Consider the following 20400-nt stretch of genomic DNA (forward strand, 5'->3'; position numbering starts at 1 on the left):
ATTATTTTTTCATGATATATCAAAAGTGACAAAAGGCTGAAGTGACGAGCTCGATTCAGAAGATAAACTTCTTACTTTTGCTGACAAGGAACTTCGAACTTGAGACTATCGACATGAAAATATCAAGCTCAAACTACTGGACCACCACGAATGGTAGGAACATTCATCTAACAAGTTGTAAATCTTTAGAACGTGTCTTAATTGATGTTGGTTCATATAATTAAAAGGATATGTTATATTTAATTATGTAAGTTATTTATGTCATGACACTTGAAAATGCATGCATAATTTTTTCTAAAATATGAGTCGAAGCTGTTTAACATTTTATTATGTATTTAAATGTTTAAATTGAAATATATTATAATATGAATATTGAATAAAATTTATTTATAAGTTTAAGTAGACGTCGATGGATTCACCCTATTTTGTTCATCAAAATTAATAGATATATAACACATAAACGTAAGCTTATATATAACTCTTTCAGCAACAGAGCTAGAATTTTTAATAAGGTGATTCAATATCTGAAGAACTAAACACATAAACTCATCGAAGGAGGTTCAACATCTATTATATGTATATAAAATATAATTTTAACCATGTATAATAGTAAAATTTTCTGTCGAAGGGAGTCGAACCCCCAATAGAAGGCTGGCTCCGACCCTAAACTCTTTTAACCCTCTAATTTTTTGACGTACATAAACAAAAACTTAAACTTACATACAAACTCTGAATGTGTAACATCCTCAGTGGCTTCTTATACAACAATTTGCATAAAATCAATTGCATTATATTATGTAAAATTTATATGTCTACTTATATAAATATTATTAATTACGACGAGTTAAAAGAAATATTTATATATTATGTCAAATTGACAAAACTACCCTCACACTTTTTTCGAAGCATTATATATAACTTTAAACCAAACACATGTTTAAATTAAAACACTGTATGTCTACTTCTCTGAAACAGCAAGAAAAAGCTCTGTTTTTTTAACGCCGGTTACTATCACCGATCACCGGCAGCTTCCGTCACCGCCGGTGGAATTAGAAAAGTTTTCAGCTTTAACTCCTCCGCTTTAAAGGGTGTCCAAATATGCAATTTTTTTTTCTTTTTAACTCTATTTATTATTATTAAGAAATTTATTCTTGTGTAAATGCAAGATTTAGAGTTCCTAATTCTAAAATTGTTTCTAATTTTCATTTGTGACAAAGATACAAACTTTTAATCATAAATATATATAAAATATAGTTCAAGAACATCTATTGCCAAAAAAAATGATACCCATTTAGAGAAATGAAGTTACTTTAGCCTACAAAAAGTTATTTCTTGAGCCATTGTAGATTTTTTATTCAGAATTCCATTTAATGGAGAATCAAGGGTCTTTTATGTCAAACCAGCAGCATCAGCAACACAATTTCTTAGCAGAAGGTTTGATTCTTAATTTATTTTTTAAATTTTTTTTGGGGGTTTTATTTAAAAAAGTTCAGTTTTTTTTTTGGTTGTTAATATATTTACTTTTGAATTTGTTGTGGAAAAAGTTTCAGGTGAAGATGAATTGTGCCAAGAGTTATGGAGATTGTGTGCAGGTCCATTAGTTGATGTTCCAAAAAATGAAGAAAGGGTTTACTATTTCCCACAAGGTCATATGGAACAAGTATGTATTTTTTTTACTTCTTTTTGTTTGAAGTTTGGTTTTATATCAGTAGCGTAATTTAGGAGGGTTGTGGTGGAATGGTATGTACTCTTTCGGATTTAAATAGAGGTCTCGTGTTCACCTCTGTTGGATACGGGATCGCCTTTGTTAAGGAGTGGTTTTAGGTACTTTCCAGCGTGAATACCGATTTAGTGGTACCAATGCGGGTAAGTGTAGGTATAAATTTGTTTCAGTTTTGGTTTTGAATGAGAGGTGGAACTAACAATGGTGGTGTGGTAAGTACACATTTCATCCTTAACAACAAGAGGTCTCGTTTGTTAGTAAGCACTTTACTGGGCTTTCAAGTGTGAATGCGGATTAAGTTGTCCCAATGTGGGTATTATAGGTACTAATTTTGTTTTGAATCAGAGGCAGAAGTAACAAGGTTTGTGATGGAGTGGTACATATTCCTTTCGTACTTAACCAAAGGTCTCGTGATGGAGCTCTACTTGGTATAAAGTCTCCTTTGTTATGGAGTGCTAACTAGATTATTCGGTGCGAAATTTGGATTCAGTGGGGCCCCAATAGGTGGATGTAGTGCATAAGTTTGCCATATACGTTATTGTTGTTTTTCATGAGTTTGATTTTGTGGTATGGATAGTTGGAGGCATCAACAAATCAGGAGCTGAATCAGAGCATACCATTGTTCAATCTGCAACCAAAGATCCTTTGTCGCGTTCTTCACATTCAACTTCTGGTAATTAGCTGTACTTTCACTGTTTTCTTGGTTAGTTTAGTTAAACAGTAATGTTTCTATGTATTAAGTTCATGCATAAATAGACTACCAAAAAAAAAAGAAGAATTAGCAACAAACAAATTTTGTAGTTGAACTACAATCAAATAATTTTGTTAGGTACGAGCTATTTCGACGTAGATTAGCGATGAAGTTCATAGCTAATTCCAGGTCATTTCTGAAGAAAAAAGAAGTTATAATGAGGACTTTCTCATTGAAAATTTGTTGTAGGCTGAACAAGACTCTGATGAGGTTTATGCACAGATTGCTTTGTTGCCCGAAGCAGATGTAAGAACTTAAAGAACCTACTTTCTTGCTTGTATGAAACTCTGTTGTGTTCACTTGGTCTATTATGTTCTGTTGGCCAATTTTCCTATAATTGCTTTCATCCAATTTAGCAAGTTGAGCCGACTAGTCCTGATCTGTCCCTGCCCGAGCCTCCGAGGCCCAAAGTTCATTTCTTCTGCAAGGTTCTAACTGCGTCTGATACGAGCACTCACGGTGGATTTTCCATTCTCAGAAAACATGCTAACGAATGCCTGCCTCCCCTGGTAATATATTTGTTCATTTGTTGTTACATTCTATAGTCTGTCCATTTTGAAATGCATTACCTGTTGATTTTATGATGCTATAATTTTTAATGCAGGACATGACCCAAGCGACTCCAGCACAGGAATTGGTCGCCAAGGACCTTCATGGCTTCGAGTGGCATTTTAAACATATATTTAGAGGTAATTATTTGACAACTAGTAGTCCAATTTGGTTTGACAACCACAAAAATATGATAGCGATGAAACGTCATCAAATTGTTATATGGCTCAAGTGCTCACTCTTGATTCTTGACTAGCAGGCCAACCCAGGAGGCATTTACTTACCACAGGGTGGAGTACCTTTGTTTCCTCGAAGAGATTAGTTACGGGGGATTCTTTTGTATTCTTGAGGTTTATATCTGGTGCTTATATGTCTATTGCGGTTTAAATCTATCATATACGTCACAATTGTCACTATTTATTCATTATGTTCTGCAAATATATTGTGTTTAGGAGTGGAAAAGGTGAAGTCCGAATAGGAATTAGACGACTTGCTCGCCAACCGAGCTCAATGCCACAATCAGTGATTTCAAGTCAGAGCATGCACCTAGGAGTGTTAGCTACTGCATCTCATGCTGTGACGACCCAGACTATGTTTGTCGTTTATTACAAACCGAGGTTTCTCTTATGCATCCCTTTTCTTAAAAGATTGAACTTTAGATGTCAAGGGGAACCTTGGCGCAACTGGTAAAATTGTTACCATGTGACCAAGAGGTCACAAATTCAAGTTGTAGAAACAACCTCTTGCAGAAATGCAGGGTAAGGTTGCATACAATAGACTCTTGTGGTCCGGCACTTCCCTGGACCTCTCGCATTGCGGGAGGTTAACGCACCAGGCTGCCCTTGTTATGTCCTTTCAGCAATGTTGGAATTAGTTTTGTTTTTGGGTGAGAATATGCTAAATGTTGCCTATGTTCTCAATATTGTGTATGGAAAATCTTCAGAACAAGTCAGTTTATCATAGGTCTAAACAAATATCTCGAGGCTGTTAAGCATCGGTATTCAGTTGGCATGAGATTCAAGATGAAATTTGAAGGGGAAGAGATTCCTGAGAAAAGGTGGTAAAACATCAACTTTATTGAAGCTCAAATTAACGAGATGTTTCTCTACCGTATAAAGTTGCTCAATATGCTGCATTTCTGATCTCAATTATATTTTTCTTTGGTTGTTCCTTCGTAATTTCCCAGATTTACAGGTACCATAGTAGGAGTTGAAGATAGTTCCTCACAGTGGAAAGATTCAAAATGGCGATCATTGAAGGTGGATATAATATGGTTGTTGTCGACATTGAATGAATCAATACATTTGGATTGATGTAAAATTTCATTATTTTTCTTCCATATTTCCAGGTTCAATGGGATGAGCCTGCGTCTGTTCCAAGACCTGACAGAGTTTCTCCTTGGGACATCGAACCATTTGTGGCATCAGTCGCTACTCCTCTCGTTCCACCAATGGGGGTGAAGAATAAAAGGCATCGAGCACATAACGAACCCAAATCTTCAGGTGGAAACAAGCATATTCATAATCTATGGCATGTTTTTAAACTTTTTTAGTCTTCCTATTTGGTTTTCTATTTTCATTTTCTTGATTATTATTCCGTTGTTTTCCTGCTAGAACCTGTTCCTGCTGCTGCACTAGCCGCTTGGATTCCCTCAGCGCAATTTAACCCCGTTATTGAAGGACAAAGTAGTGATAATCCATTTTCCTTGCATACTTCACAAACAAATTCAACTGCCACAAACAGTACTTTTAAGGCTCGTGTCGATGGAATTTGGTCAGCTTCTAAAGTAAACGCTTCTTTGAATATGCTTTTGGATGAGACAGAAGCCAGTAAAAGTGCTTCACCTCGGCCTGCTTTTCCAAGCTTTGCGTCCTCACAATTCGGAAAGCAGAACGATCTCCTGCTTCCTAGTCTAGATGATGAGAGAAAATGTGGTACAATTACATCCTGTAGATTGTTTGGTATTGACTTGAAATGTCCCTCATTTGGTTCTGTTAATGAGAATCCGCCTCTAGAACCAGCCAACAATTCTGATGGCTCTGCTGAAGGGTGCTCTGGAAACTTGACTTCTGCTGGTGATTCAGAAGACAACTCTGGCCTTTCAAGAGATTCTGAAGATCAGAAGCAAGAGCAGCTGAATCCACCACCAAAGGAGGTTCACATCAAGCAGGTTTCTTCCACCAGAACTCGCACCAAGGTATGAAAACCAAAACGAGAAAGTAAATTGTGTTTTTCCATGTTCGTTACTACTCCAAAGCATCAATAGAATTAAAAATTAATTTGTAACTTACATGAATTCCTTGAGAAGGTTCAAATGCAAGGGGTGGCTGTGGGACGTGCTGTGGATTTAACAAAACTGAATGGATATGATGAGCTCCTAAGAGAACTCGAAGAGTTGTTCGATATCCAGGAAGAGCTCCACGCACGAAATAAATGGGAGATCGTTTTTACAGATGATGAAGGTGACATGATGCTTATGGGCGATTATCCTTGGTCGTAAGTGATTCTTTCTCCATTTACAACTTACAATTAAAAGTATGTAGTTCATATGTGAATCTAGGATTTGAGGTTTATGGGTTCCTACAACAATTTCAAGTTAATATATAAAAATATAACTGGGTTCCTACAACATCAAGTAAATTTCTTAATACATTAGACCCGTAAACTCATAAGCTAGCTCGGTCCGTGAATTATTTTATAGCTACATGTAAGATCTCTCATACTTTGCATATCATAATATGGTGCTCAATTATTCACAGAGAGTTCTGCAACATCGCGAAGAGGATCTTCATTTGTTCTAGTCAAGACATGAAAAGTTTCAGTGCAGGAACCAAATCGCCGTCTTGTTTAGAAAGTGAGACAACTGCTTCAACATGAAAATTTGGAAGAGAATAAAGGTTGCAACTTGCCTTTCTAAGTTATATCCTTTGTACTAAAATCCCTCATACATCTTAAAAAGTCCTTGATCGCGTTTTCCCAATTGTGAGCTTCATTTCTTAAAAAGTTTCGGCCTTGTTGACTTACAACAGGTATCTGCAATCTTCAATAATAACGCGTAGAGGATGAGACTATGTCGTCTTGTTGAATAAGCTTGATAACAAGCAAATAGTTGAATCTTTTTTCATCATTTAGTGGAGTTATTAGTATTAGAAGCTTGTGTATATGTAACTTTATGATTCTGGTGGAAGTTTGATTGTTGTATCTCTATAGTTGTACTTACTCATTGTTACAACATGAAAAACTTACTCACACCGAGTGTTTTATGTAAAATCAATAAGTATATGAGACGTATATTCTATATATGTGTGTTTATTGCTTAAATTTGTTTGATTTAAATGGATTCTCACCTCATTTTGTTACTTGACCATTGCATATTCATGTGGTTTGGTGTAAACACAATGGATTATAGTTGTCTTGTTTCTTTCTTGCGATTATGTCATCCTCTTTTGTATCGTGTCTTCTGACACTGCTTCGTTAGAATGTTTTATGATATATGTATATTAATATTAATTTGAATGAGAATATGGATATAATTATTTTTTTTGAAAAAAATGATACCGTTAATTGTCATAATGTTTTATATGTTTGTATGATTTTTCATAATTAACATTGCTTATTAACAATCCTGACTTAGATAGTCAATGAAGTGAGATGAAGGCATATGTTTGATCGTAGATATGGTGCAACGGATGATGATATTATCTTTTTAATCAGAGATTTTGCTTTTGCTTTGAGTATTAGAAAAAATTCAAAGTAGGAGTGCTTTTCAAGAATGAGTTTTTACGTGATGCGATTCTTAATTAGAGAAACTTTAATACTGGTACGAGACAACGAACAAAAAAAAACAAAAAATAATATAATGCTTGTTATTATTTTTTCATGTAAAATATAATATCAAGCTACACTTCAATTTTAGATATTCTTTTATTTAGTTTTAACCATGTACACCATCAATAAGGGGCCACACATGACTTCGGCGTATTTATATATGGCCAAAATATACCCAACATATACACCATCAATAATATATTTGTTGTGTATAGATATGTTATTATAGTAAATTATATGTAACATATAGATTATAGTACCTTGACTTTGAACTTCACTAATTCTATGTTGTATAGTTTATATATACATGAATTGGAATTTGGAATCACCATATATCTTTGGAACCCTACACCTCACTTCATTGACTAGAAAGCTTCTAGAACCTTAAATTTAAACTCGAAAAAAAAAAAAATAATTCGGTGTACTAAAGCTTTTTCTATGTGCAAGGTCTAGAGAAGGGGCCAATTTACTACAAGGGTTTATTGTACTCAAAATTACACTAAATTAATTAATGCAAAAATACGTATTTTTTTTTATACTCGTTAATATGCATTTTCACTTAAATAAAATATTATTTATTATCAGTTTTAAATTATTTGTTTTGATGAAACATCAAATGTGGATGAATATTTGACATATTTTCATCTTGATCATCCCTATGAGTTTACCTTGATAGTTGATACAACTTGAGATCGTAGTATAATACATAAACTTCAAAATCTAAATAACCCAAGAATATGTATGCATATTGTTAAGAAATTTCGTCATCCATGGTGAAATATAAGAGTAAGAAAAAATAATGTAAGTTTACGAACATACAAGATTAGATAAGATTATTGATTAAGTACATAAAAAAAATATAAATAATCGAGAAAAATAAAAAAAAAAATCGTTTGAGATAATTTGATCTATGTAATTCTGCATGGAACGATGGACCTTAAAATGCACCTCAATAATCCATTAATGTGAACTCATGCATGACCATCACATGCACCACTTTTGAAGTCATACATGATTTAAATTTGGCCATTACGTTGGCTATTGCATCACAAAAATTATTTTATTATTCTTTTACTTATTTGGTGACTCGAATTTCTAATCTTAGGATTAGAGATTGAGAAATGTTTACCATTCGAGTACGTCTCTCTTATTTAATTGATAAGAGTTTGTATTGCAAATTCCAAATTATTTTATCCAGACTAATGCATAATTATTATTGCTATTATAATATACGTAACTTTTTAACAAAGATTGTTTAATTGAGCATCAATGATATCTCCAAGCCTCTACCTACTATCTAGGAGTACTTAATAATTATGAGTACTTTCTCCGTTCCATTTTATGTGGCAATATTTGATTTGATACGGAGTTTAAGAAATAATGAATACTTTGAAATATTTATCAAATTTCCCTTCAAAAAAGTAATTCACTTTTCTCTCTCCTCATAAATGTATCAAAAAATTAAGTGGGACCAATAAGGATAAAAGAGAAATTATATTTTAAATGCTTACCATATAAGAAGCTTGATGTTTTTATATGTACGGCGGACCCATATAGGGAGCCGCCGATTAATGTAGCCAACACGGTTCTGTTCGTGTTGGCATATGATTACTCGACAGAGAAGTTCTCGATATACGTGTCAGATGACCGTGGATCGGAGCTTACTCTGTTTGCTCTCGCGGAGGCCGCGAGATTCGGTGTGTACTGTTTACCATTTTGCAGGGAAAATGGAGTAGTGGAAAGGTGTCCAGATGCATATTTCAGTTCTGATAATTATTTCAAAAATTCTCAGTCTCATAAAATTAAGGTATTTTATATTTATTGCGTTTCAGTTATCTCATAGATGCACCTTCTTCGAACTCATTTTTTTTTAATAATTTCAGGTATCCAAATATCTCTCACACATATCAATTGTGTAGAGTTATGAAGTGTGTCACTTAAATAAAAAAGTTTACAAAATTACTAAAAAAAATGAGTTTGGGGTAATGGAACCATAGTTTGATAAGAAATCTCTCTGAAATTTCGATCATAATTTAAAAATACTTGTGTAGTATCACATTGTAAAATATTTGAAACTTAACATCTTAAAATATAATAAGTAAAATTTATGAGAAGATAATAAAAGAAAAATATAAATCAAACATATATCATTCTTTTTAGAACAAAGTAATCTAATCGGAACACGTAATATTCCACCTTTCGTATAAAAAAAGTAGGAAAATGTACAAATATCCCCTCAACCTATGCCCGGAATCACAAAGACATTTATACTATACTAAGGTCTTATTATCCTCCTGAACTTATTTTAGAAGTAAATTTTTATCCTTTTCGATCTACGTGGCACTAGCTTGAAGAAAAAGGTCAACCAGCATTAGACCCACAAGATATGTAGAAGTAGTTTGTTTGGTTTATTCATTACATGCCATACATGATAATATAAATATATTTACTAAACTCAAAATAATATATATGAGCAATAATTATTTTTGTATGTATCCATGCAGTTGATGTATGGAAACATGATTACTAGAATAAATAATGTTGTGGAGAAAGGAAAAGTAAATGAAGAGTATATTAGCTATGAAGATGAACAACAAGCTTATACCAAATATTCATCTGATGGATTTACTCCCCATCATCATCCCTCTATTATTCAGGTTTGTGATTTTTTTTTTAAAAAAATAGTTTATTGAAAATATTTTTATATTTTTGTATAAGGTAGTTAGGGATAAGATCAATTCGTGGATATTTTATTTTTTTCAGACCTCATTTTATAAGATCATATATGATAATGTTATTATTGTTGTCAAGAACGAAGCTAAAGTTTAAATAACGGGTTCGGTAGAATTTAATATTTTTGACTATGTGAGTTAAGAATTACTTAATACATATGCATAAATAATTTATGCATAACAAAAATAATTATATTGTTTAGAACTTAGAACTCATAAATTAGTCAATCTTTTGAATCCATAATTCATTAGATGAACTCACTATTTTATAATGATTTTTTAAGTTTTATATATTAGCATAATTTGTACAATGTATTAAACTTATAAGGATTGGTAAGTAAAAAGTGTTCATACAAGTCACTTATCAAGCTATAAAGATAAACTCGTGGTTTGTAATTTATAAATTATACTTTTTTTTAATTTACTGAATTCTAGATAGATTATAATTAATGTAAACGTATAAGGTGATTTGAATCAAAATTATTAAATTTTATTGAACTCGTATAACTTTAAGGATGACTCGGATCCTATTAGGTTGTTTATGAGGCCTAGGTATATTACATACTGTATATTATAATGTAACTTGGTAGTGAATAATGATTGTATATAACTTATTATAATCCTTTCATAATATAACTCACTTTCTTTTTTACCCAAAAATTGTTCAAGCAGGTTTTATTGGCAAACAACAAAGACAGAGACACTAAAAATATTTTTATGCCAAATCTTGTCTATATTTCAAGGCAGAAAAGCAAAACTTCCCCTCACCATTTCAAAGCCATTATCTTAAAACATGCCATAAAATTTGTGTTAAAGTTTCGAATTCCAAAAAATGAAATTTAAGATAATGTCATAGACTCATGTAAGCCCTTTCCACGTGTCAAGTTGAATATAAATAAATGAATGCAGGCTCAATCAGAGAGATCAATCTGCGCCTTTGAGTTGAGGCCACTGGCGGCGCATAACGAACTAATCGGCGACCAGCAAATTTTCCGAAAGTGAACTGAATGGAATTGTTACTTTCCAAAAATCTTGCTTCAAAGAAAGAAGGTCTATTTTCTCATGTAGTTCGTCGGTCAAACCAACGATTCTCTTCTCAAAGTAATAGAGAGAGTCTTTTTCTAGTTAGACTGTTTCACTTGTGTAATTTGAAATTTCATAACAAAGACTATTTTTCAAGAATATGACTGGAAAATGTCAGTAGACACTATTTAATTTCTAGTAATATTTGACACTTTCACTACAACAAAAATAACTTTTAGCGGCAATAAAAGACACATTCATATAGAGTGTTAAAGTCTTTACCGACATTAGTTAAGTGTCCTTAGATTCAATGTCGCTGAAACCTTTAGGGACATATACAAAGAGTGTTAATTGCCGCTAAAAATACATATTTAGCGGCAATTACTAATTAATTACGACTAAAACTCATTTTTGATGTAGTGTTCTTGCCTTTAGCATACGTGCAAAGTTCTGAGGCGCTAAAATTTTCTCATAAACTGAGAAGTGTACACTTTGTTTGGATTATTGTTACCCATTGTTTCATAATGTATTGTATTGTATGGTAGATACAATGTTTGACTAGACTGTATTGTTTGTTGTTGTTTAATAACATTTTAATTGTTTGGTTAATTTGATCGTATCGTGCTATTTTGTAATTTATAAATTTACTAAAATATCCTAATTATTTTAGGGTAGGAGGTTTGACTAGATTTAAATAATTAAGATAAAAGGTAAAATAGTATTTTGAAATATTATGTAAATATATAATTGGAAAAAGAAATTAAGTAACAATGGGAACACACCAAATTGGTTGTTCCATAAAATAGAGGTTTTCATTGTTACGTAACAACGAAATTTAACAATATAATACAATACGTTTTAAGTAACAATCAAAACAAACATTTTAGGTATTATAACGATACAACACAATATAATAAATAACGATAATCCAAACATAGTGTTAAAATTTTATTTTAAGATAGTCATTCCAATTGGATGATTAATAAGGAAATAATGGGCTTAATTGGGCCGATATCTATGCAAGTGAGTTTAAAGCTCTGGCCCATGGGAATCCAATGGACATGGATGGGCTTTGTGGCCCAAATTATATGGGCACCGGGTGCTTTTTCAAAACATCGGGCTTTTTACGGTGGGCCGTCATCGTTCGTGCAACAAGAAATGGTTCAAGATCATGTTGTGAACAAGCCCATTAAGGCCCAAACTATTTTAGAGCAAGCTCACCAAATGGCAAGTTTCAACTATGAGAACCAAACTAATTAGGGTTTCAAGGTATGTTGTACAAGTCATAGTTCTTTATCTTTTTCATCATAAGTCGGGTTCAGAATTTGAACTATACAGGTTCGAGTTCAGAATTCTACTACAACTTATGATTTATCAAATTCAAAACTTAGTTATTTATACCCGTTTAAGCTTTTAGCTCGTATATGTGGTCTGAATAAAAAATATGAGTCTGAATGTATCCATACCTTATCCTCTACATGCTCAATTATTGACCTAACCTTATGACCTCTTGACTATTACACGATCACATCGAAACAAGTCTTTACACTTCTTAGCATAGAAAAAAAAAACACAAAAAGTTTGTTGTGGACAATAGTAACAACCAAAAGATATGTAGATGGGCTTTAGATATGGATCATTGGTGGAAGACATTTACACTGGTTATCAACTTCATTGTGAAGGTTGGAAATCAATATTTTGCAACCCTAAAAGGCCAGCATTTTTAGGGCATGTACCTAGGGGTGTGCAAAAATCGAACCGACCAATAAACCGAATCAATAAAATGTTATTGGGTTATTGGGTTTTTAATGGGATTAGAAAAAATAAATTTTGGGTTATTGGGTTGGTTTCGGTTTATCCTATTGGGTTATTGGGTAAACCTATAACCCAATAAGACGATAATTATTTACTACTTTACCCTTCCTCAATATTAAATATACATAATTTGATACATAAACAGATTCAATATTAGCTTTTCAGGCTATGTGATTTTTTGGTTAGGAAATTGGTGAGAACTTTGTTGGTTATCTGGTGGATCAAGCAACTGTTCAAGATTGTCTCATCGAAATATTTTATTTTAGTTTTAATTCTAGTTCGTAATTGTAGGCGATAGCTTTTGCAAGTTTGTGAATATTAGTAATTTGATCAGTATTCAAAGTTTTCTATTATGTTTTGGCGGTAAGTTGGTAACATGTAATTATAACATACGTACTATTATATATTATTTGATCGACATTTTCTTATTGGGTTAACCGAAACCGAACCGATAACATCAAAAACCGATAAATTTTTTTTTATTGGTTTGTTATTGGGTTAGTATATTTTAAAACCGAAAACTGATAAACCGAACCGATTATATGTAAAACCGAACCAAACCGAACGATGCACACCCCTACATTACCTCTATCACTCAATGATGTGCTTATTCAAATGAAGAGATGGGCTGTGGGCCTCATTGAAGTGGCTTTATAAAAAAACAGCCCACTTACATTTGGTATGGGCCATGTGGGCCCAATAATGGCCCAATGTTTACATTCACTATACATTTTGGCCCATTCACTCCATATACCCATAACTATCTATGCTTTACTTCCTCAACTCACTCTTCTAAGTGGAGTTCCCATTTTCCCAAAGGTATTTCTTGATTTATCTAAAAAAAAATTTGGAGGTATCATTTTTTATATAAATTTGATATTTGATTAAATAAATTTAACTTTTAATCAATTAAAATGTGTGTTTTAGTCCCATTAGTATGTTGCATTTGGACTCTTTTTAGAACTATATTACCATCAAACCCGGAATAATAATACATGCTTAACATACTGCAAGAGTAAATATATGGTGAAATAGATAACAAATGTGGTAATTCATGAATATACAGAAGGAAAAGGTATCAAAAGTGTATATTTCAATTAATTGAAGGTTAAATATGTTTAATCAGATATCACAAAGAATAAACTAAGAATTTATCAATAACTGAGGGACCAAAAGTGTTAGTACTTTTTTTTTAAAACTAATCATGATATCAGATCTTCATTAGAACTATTATAAGTGTATAATTTGATTTCATAAGCTCACATTTTGTATAATATTGACTTAAGATCTCTAGTCCATGTCTTTGTTGCATATTTTTCTATTTCTTGGAGCATACATGCAAGATTATTGCTTAAATTTTACATCAATGTCATAAGGATCGTTACAAAGGTGGTGGAGTGATCAAAGAATGTGGATTATGAGGGGGTTATCATCCTTTCCTATTGGAATTATCGAGTACTTAATGAAACGTTTTTAGTATAGTCACTCAGAAATTCAACGTAACAAGCAAAGTAGTTGATCATGATCAAATTACAAGGTGTAATCGAGGAATTATCGAGCTTGGAGTTGCTTCACCTATGTTTGTGCCATTAGTAACAATATTAATTATCAATTTAATGGCATTTGTCAAAGATTTGGTGAGTTATTACAAAGGGGAAAACTTTGATGGATTATTTCTCAACACTCTTATTGTTTGTTTTGGAGTAGTAAATTGTTTGCCAATAATTACTATCATCTCTACATTTTTAGCTGTGTGTCTTTACATAATTTGTTTGTTTCTGTGGGACATACGTAATATGAGTTCGGAACCTAAATTGTATAAAATATTAACAAAAATTTTGAAACGGTATATAAAATTTTATATCAGCCAAAATGGTAAAATCGCTGAAACAACAGCGATTTACTCCACCAGAAATAGCAAAATCGCTGCTACCGCAGCAATTTTGCAAAATGTGATTTTTTTTTAAAAAAAAATTTAAATCGTTACCTAGACAACGATTTTCACTTTTTTAAAAAGAATTTTTTTTAGAAAAATCGTTGCCTAGGTAACGATTTCCATTTTTTTTAAAAAAAAAATTGTAGCGATTTTCTAAAACAAAAATGAAAACTATAAAAAAAATTAAAATTGAAATCGCTGACTAGGCATCTATTTTCTAAAAAAATATTTTTTTTTTAAATAATAAAAATCGCTGCCTAGGTAGCGATTTTTTTTATAAAAAATATATATATATATATTTTACCTATATCTAGTGTTTGTTACATCAATAAAAGACGTGTTTTGACCAAATAAATTCAATATTACATAGTCTAATTTTGATAATAGAAATTAACGATGGATAAATTTTGTCCCTCATGGAAACTAGCTAATCAAAAGGGGACATTTTTTCCATTTTGCTTTTTTGAAAGCTACTTCCATAACCTTCAAAAATAAAAAAACTATCCATGTAAGAGTATATTATATAGTTCCATATTTGCACATCTCCTATTATTAATGCTATTCCATTAATGGTTTTATTAATTAATATGGATAATGCTAGTATATCTTAATACTATAATGTTTCACTAGATTGAGAAAATTTATCTACCCTAGCTAGTTCTCATTCCACATGAACCTATACTACAATTTTTTTTTAGTGGAAACTAAAGATCACCAATTATATATGCACATTTGGTTGACTATTGAAATATATTGCTAAAAAGATTATTACAAATTTATACCGTCCAATTCAATTTATATGGCACTGTTTGACTAGGTAAAAAATTTAAGAAAAAAAAGAAAAATATACTTTTTATTTTTGTGGTCTAAATAAGGTACTAATTTTGACGGTAAATTATTTTATTAAAGGTTAAAGAAATTTTTTAAAATTAAATTATTTTTAATTAGAGATAAGTAACATTCGAAGCAGCCTAAAAAAAAATGTTTCATATAAATTTGAACGGGTAAATATTGTTTTTCTTTATAGTGTTCTACTGATGTGGTATACCACTAATTAAACCCCTTAGATTATCCATAATCCACCACCAACTGGCTCAATTTTTACATATATTTTATCATAATGTAATTGATGGATCTTGCTTTTAAAGTTGAAGATTACACAATGATCTCATCAATAGCTTACGTAGCCAAAAGATATATATATATATATATATATATAAAATTAAAGAAGATATATGTATACATTTAAAGTAAATACTTTATTTATGTAATATGCATTTGAGAATACGTACAAAATTTTGTTTTAAAAGAACATTGAATAGAAAATGCTTAACAGAAAATACTTTATTGTACATACTATGTACGAATAACAATTGAAATAAATAATAATTTGAATGTTTAAATGAAATTCAATATTTTCAAGTTCAAGTAATTGTATATCTGTATTAAGCCAACGTAGAATGATCCATATTTATACATCAAATATTCTTTAAAATGTGCATTTTAGCAAGTATTGTGCTTTTTTTTAAAAAAAAAAAATGTTGTGCAATTTTTTATACTTCAATTAATAATAATTTGTTTTCTTCATAGGGAAGTTTGGAGATTTTTTTCTTTAATTTCTCAAAGTTGATGGTTGCCAATTTGAACACCATCATTTATTCTTTTTTGGTAAGATATTATATTCCTAATCTCCTTTAAGGTGGTCCAAGTTAATTTTTTTTTTTTTACATAAAAAAAATATAAATTTGATGCCATATGTGTACATATTTATGCTAAAATCATCCAAAAACATGTTTGAATTTAGTATTAAAATTGGAGTCAAATATTATAAAATATTGTTCAATATGAGGATATGATTTATTAATTCAATAAATTTAATTCTAATTAACCAAAATTAAAATAAGAATGTATATCACTTCTTAAATAATCATGACTAACTAATTGTGTATGAAAAATATGTCTTATATTTATCGATAGAAACTTACATAATATACGCAAATATTTATCATTTACAGTAATGACATTTTTTCTCATTTGAACACTTCTAATATTGCTTTTATACATATTACAAATTAAAGAATAATTTATTATTCATATATAATACAAGTTTTACTGATAGATAATACATGAATTAGACATTTTAATATACTTATAATATAATGTATTAATTTCTTACCGATAAATATAATATATTTTTTAAAAATAATTATAATATATATATATTACATATGTAATTTGCTTTTAATATATAATATAAATTTAATATAATATTATAATTTATTATTATAAATAAAATGTATCACTAAAATCAATATTTTTTTATTAAAGAATCGACTATAAATATTTAATACAACTAAATTTATTGAGTTAAATTTAAAGACACATATATTTGATGGTCTATTTTGTTTTAAACGTTACCTCCTTTGAGAAAAGAAACAGAAAAGGACAACATACATCACATTTAGTAAATTAATTTTTCTAAAATACACAACTTCTGGGATATTAAGGATGCATTATATTTTCTTTTCTTTCGAATAATATTTTTTAAAAAAAAGTAATAAAAAAATCTAAAGAATATGCTTCTTTATTCATTCACTAACAAATTAAAGGAAAGATACGTAAATGTGTATTTTAAATTGATATCAACTAACATCTATATCTTTTACGCTATGTGTCAAGTAGATATTTAAACTTTTATAAAATTAAACAAATAGAAGCATTCATCTTATGTGACATCGACCTAAATGATAATTTTGTTTTTTACATGACATTCTACATATATTATGTTGTGTAGGCCGTGCTTGTCTATTTATTTAATTTTAGGGAAAATGCACAAGTACCCCTCAACCTATGCCCGAAATCCCCGAGACACATTTATACTATACTAAGGTCCTATTACCCCCTGAACTTATTTTATAAATAATTTTCTACCCCTTTTTAACCTACGTGGCACTAGTTTGAAAAAAAAGTCAACCATCGTTGGGCCCACCAGATAGTGTCACGTAGGCTAAAAAGGGATAAAAAATTATTAATAAAATAAGTTTAGGGGGTAATAGGACCTCAGTATAGTATAAGTGTGTCTCTGAGATTTCGGGCATAAGTTGAGGGAGTACTTAGGCATTATCCCTTAATTTTATACGAATTTAAATGTCTACTTGTGTATGTCAGAAATTGAAGGATATAAATATCAGCTGAAACCAAGTTAATTAATATATTTATATATTATGTCCAAATTTAAAAGCCACAAACTTCATGTGCATATGTATAACATGTAGGGTATTTTAAGAGGTAAATACGTATTGAGTGGAGTTAGAAATCGACATATGAATTCAAACAAATTCAATAGCTTTATTAGTTTTAAATGTTAATTTTATTAATTATAAAAGAACATTAAATGTGTACACAAGTTGAAATTTAGAATATTATAATTTGCATTTTTAAGTACACATAATAATTAATCTAATGGTTAGGAAGATAATGGTGGCAATGATAGATGATTAAGACAAAGACTAATTAGTTGGAAAGAACTAAGCAACTAAATGCCAAACAAAAAGGGAGCATATTTTATAATAATATGGAAGCAATTGTGCCAGATTTTATGGGTAATCAAACTCTAAATATAATGTTAATTCTATCTGAAATTGATTAAGAGCTTTTTCCGCTTTGCTGTTGGGAGTCGAGAAGCATATTTTTTTTTTAAAAAAATAATATTACTTTTTTAAAAAATTAGACGTTTGACAAATCTATAAAATTGCTTTTAAATAGAAGCACATCAGTTATTTTTCTACTATTGAGAAGAGAAGCAAAAAGCTTTTGCTTCTTAAAAGAAATAGAAGTAGAAAATTATTTTTTTAAGATTAAAATTTTCGTATATATATGTGAAAATTTTCTGCTAATATTTATCATAGAAATTTACATAACACACGTATTAATAAACTTATTAAATATTTGAATATGAATTCAAATATAATTGTACTATTAATTTGAGGTCGTCATAACAATTTTTAAACTATAAATTTTAGATCCCCTAGGGCAATAAGTGATATAATTCTATAAATCTTTTTCTTTTTACAAAATTAATGCATAGACTATTTATAATTTGATATGATTAGGACAGTAATTATAGAGCTAGTGACACTAAGATTCCAAAATCTTATTTGCAGTCAAGAATAATGCTTTAAGTTTTCTATTTAAATTTTATTATAATGTTATTAAGTTAAAAGTAAATGAGTAAATGTGTTTTTTTCTTCAAATATTTTGGAATAAAAATTTAAATGACGCAAAAGCTCGTTATTATTTCATTTCTCGTGGGTCCTTTTAGGTGTATGAAAGTTACATATATAGAAATAAATTAAGAAATAATATAAATAATGATAATAATATGTAACTTTCATAGACCAAAATGGAGGTGGAGAAAATACTTTTTTTTTCATGGATTAAGACAATTTAGAGGTTTTAAAATTTAAATTGGAATAGTTAGTAAAGAAGAAGGATTTAGAATATGAATTTTGTGGATTCTAATTTTGAATTCTATCGAAATAGTTATTTGTTATGTTGGGTTCGAAATTTGTTATTTATATTTTTTTAGTGAAGTTTCTACATAATTATATATATAAATTCTTAATTTGTTCTCTAGGTATATTTTCGATTAAAATTTCATATTATCCGTCGGGCAAAAATATTTTACATTTCTTAATAAAGAGTATTTATTTAAATTATTTTTTATACTTTCTTAACATCTCTGGTAACTAATTTTTTTTTAATCGATCAACTTGAACCACTCTTAACCTCACAAGCTTACCATTCTGAACCCTAGGTTTAATCTTTGAAAATGAAGTCCTATTTATTTAATTAAAAGTATGATATCCGCTAAAATAAAATATTTTGAATAAATTCGAATTAATTAAACAAAACTTTTATTATTCATATTTTTAACAATAGTTTTATTGGGTGGACAACTTATAATGTTGAGTTTTTCATCATCAAATTCTAGTTTACTCCAAATTGAAATTTTCAATATTTGCTCCCAATGATTGAGTTAGTTATATATTTATTTTAATTAACTATCATAATTCATATATTATATATATATAATCATATGTTAAATCAATTTTTGTTCTCTACTTACTACTAAGATGGTAATAAATTTGTATTTTCTCTTCCCATTAGAATGGAACTAGTATTATACTAAAGTTCTTTCCAATTACCCATTTTACATACTCGATTTAATATTCATGAGAAACAATCAAATCGAAAATTTATAATACTTGTATTTATTATTTAATGAAGGGAAAATGCATAAATATCCCCTCAACCTATGTTTGAAATCTCAGAGACACACTTGTACTATACTAAGGTTCTATTACTCCCCTAAACTTATTTTATAAGTAATTTCTATCTCTTTTCAGCCTACGTGACACTATCTTTAAGAAAAAGTCAACCAACAATGAGCCCACAAAATAGTATCACGTAGATCGAAAAGAGTTGGAAAATTATTAATAAAATAAGGTCAGGGGGTAATAGGACCTTAGTATAGTATAAGTGTATCTCTGATATTTCGGGTATAGGTTGAGGGGGTACTTGTGCATTATCCATTTAATGAATGACTGGTAAAGAATTCACCGATCTTAGTTTAATTCAATTAAAATTTTAAATACTTTATAGTTGTACTTGTATAAAATTGATCAAATAGAGTTAATTGAAGTGTTATATTATTATTTATTAACAAAGGATTAGCAAACTAATCACCATCCACAGTAATGAAACAATTTAGAGTAGTAAAGTAGGTTTACTTTTTATTATTTAATAATGACTTTAAAGTACATAATTTTCCTTAATATATAATATGAATAAAGGATACTAACACAGACTCCATTTTGTGATTTTGATTTCTCACTACTTGCTTTTTTTTTTTTTTAAAAAAGAAAACCCAATAAATTTGATAATTAGAAAATAAACTAAATCATCAATTCCCAATAAGAACTAAATTATTTAAAACACACAACAAAATTGTTAACTTTTTATAAACTTATATTATTTATTC

The 20400-nt window shown here is 29.8% G+C and overlaps 2 protein-coding genes and 1 pseudogene across 7 annotated transcripts; all 3 read left to right on the forward strand.

Moving 5' to 3' along the window:
- Positions 1–939: 939 nt before the first annotated feature.
- On the forward strand, positions 940–6344 carry ARF12 (auxin response factor 12). Of its 6 annotated transcripts, none has more exons than XM_010326154.4 (15): positions 940–1088; positions 1360–1434; positions 1545–1660; positions 2301–2396; positions 2664–2720; positions 2831–2983; positions 3079–3163; positions 3283–3373; positions 3476–3640; positions 3967–4080; positions 4210–4282; positions 4372–4525; positions 4637–5220; positions 5332–5519; positions 5783–6344. In XM_010326154.4, the coding sequence occupies exons 2-15, from the start codon at positions 1371–1373 to the stop codon at positions 5898–5900; spliced, it is 2058 nt and encodes a 685-aa protein (XP_010324456.1). In that variant the 5' UTR covers positions 940–1088; positions 1360–1370; the 3' UTR covers positions 5901–6344.
- Positions 6345–7621: 1277 nt separating this feature from the next.
- On the forward strand, positions 7622–10585 carry LOC101263438 (cellulose synthase-like protein G1). The gene is made up of 5 exons (XM_069287954.1): positions 7622–7637; positions 8318–8658; positions 9356–9508; positions 10256–10390; positions 10493–10585. Exons 1-5 carry the CDS (start codon positions 7622–7624, stop codon positions 10583–10585), a joined length of 738 nt encoding a protein of 245 aa, XP_069144055.1.
- A 1082-nt stretch (positions 10586–11667) lies between these two features.
- LOC138337078 (cellulose synthase-like protein G3) lies at positions 11668–14377 on the forward strand (annotated as a pseudogene).
- Positions 14378–20400: the final 6023 nt, after the last annotated feature.

The sequence above is a fragment of the Solanum lycopersicum genome, chromosome 8 (assembly GCF_036512215.1).
Source record: "Solanum lycopersicum chromosome 8, SLM_r2.1".
NCBI lineage: Eukaryota > Viridiplantae > Streptophyta > Magnoliopsida > Solanales > Solanaceae > Solanum > Solanum lycopersicum.

Excerpts from the sequence above, each read along its gene's own strand:
- ARF12 (XM_010326154.4), top strand. The coding sequence starts at position 1,371 with ATGGAGAATCAAGGGTCTTTTATGTCAAACCAGCAGCATCAGCAACAC. Across the intron at positions 3,164-3,282 it reads TTTTAAACATATATTTAGAG|GCCAACCCAGGAGGCATTTA; the intron begins GTAATTATTTGA and ends CTTGACTAGCAG. Across the intron at positions 4,081-4,209 it reads GAAGAGATTCCTGAGAAAAG|ATTTACAGGTACCATAGTAG; the intron begins GTGGTAAAACAT and ends GTAATTTCCCAG.
- LOC101263438 (XM_069287954.1), top strand. Across the intron at positions 8,659-9,355 it reads CTCAGTCTCATAAAATTAAG|TTGATGTATGGAAACATGAT; the intron begins GTATTTTATATT and ends GTATCCATGCAG. Across the intron at positions 9,509-10,255 it reads ATCATCCCTCTATTATTCAG|GTTTTATTGGCAAACAACAA; the intron begins GTTTGTGATTTT and ends TTGTTCAAGCAG.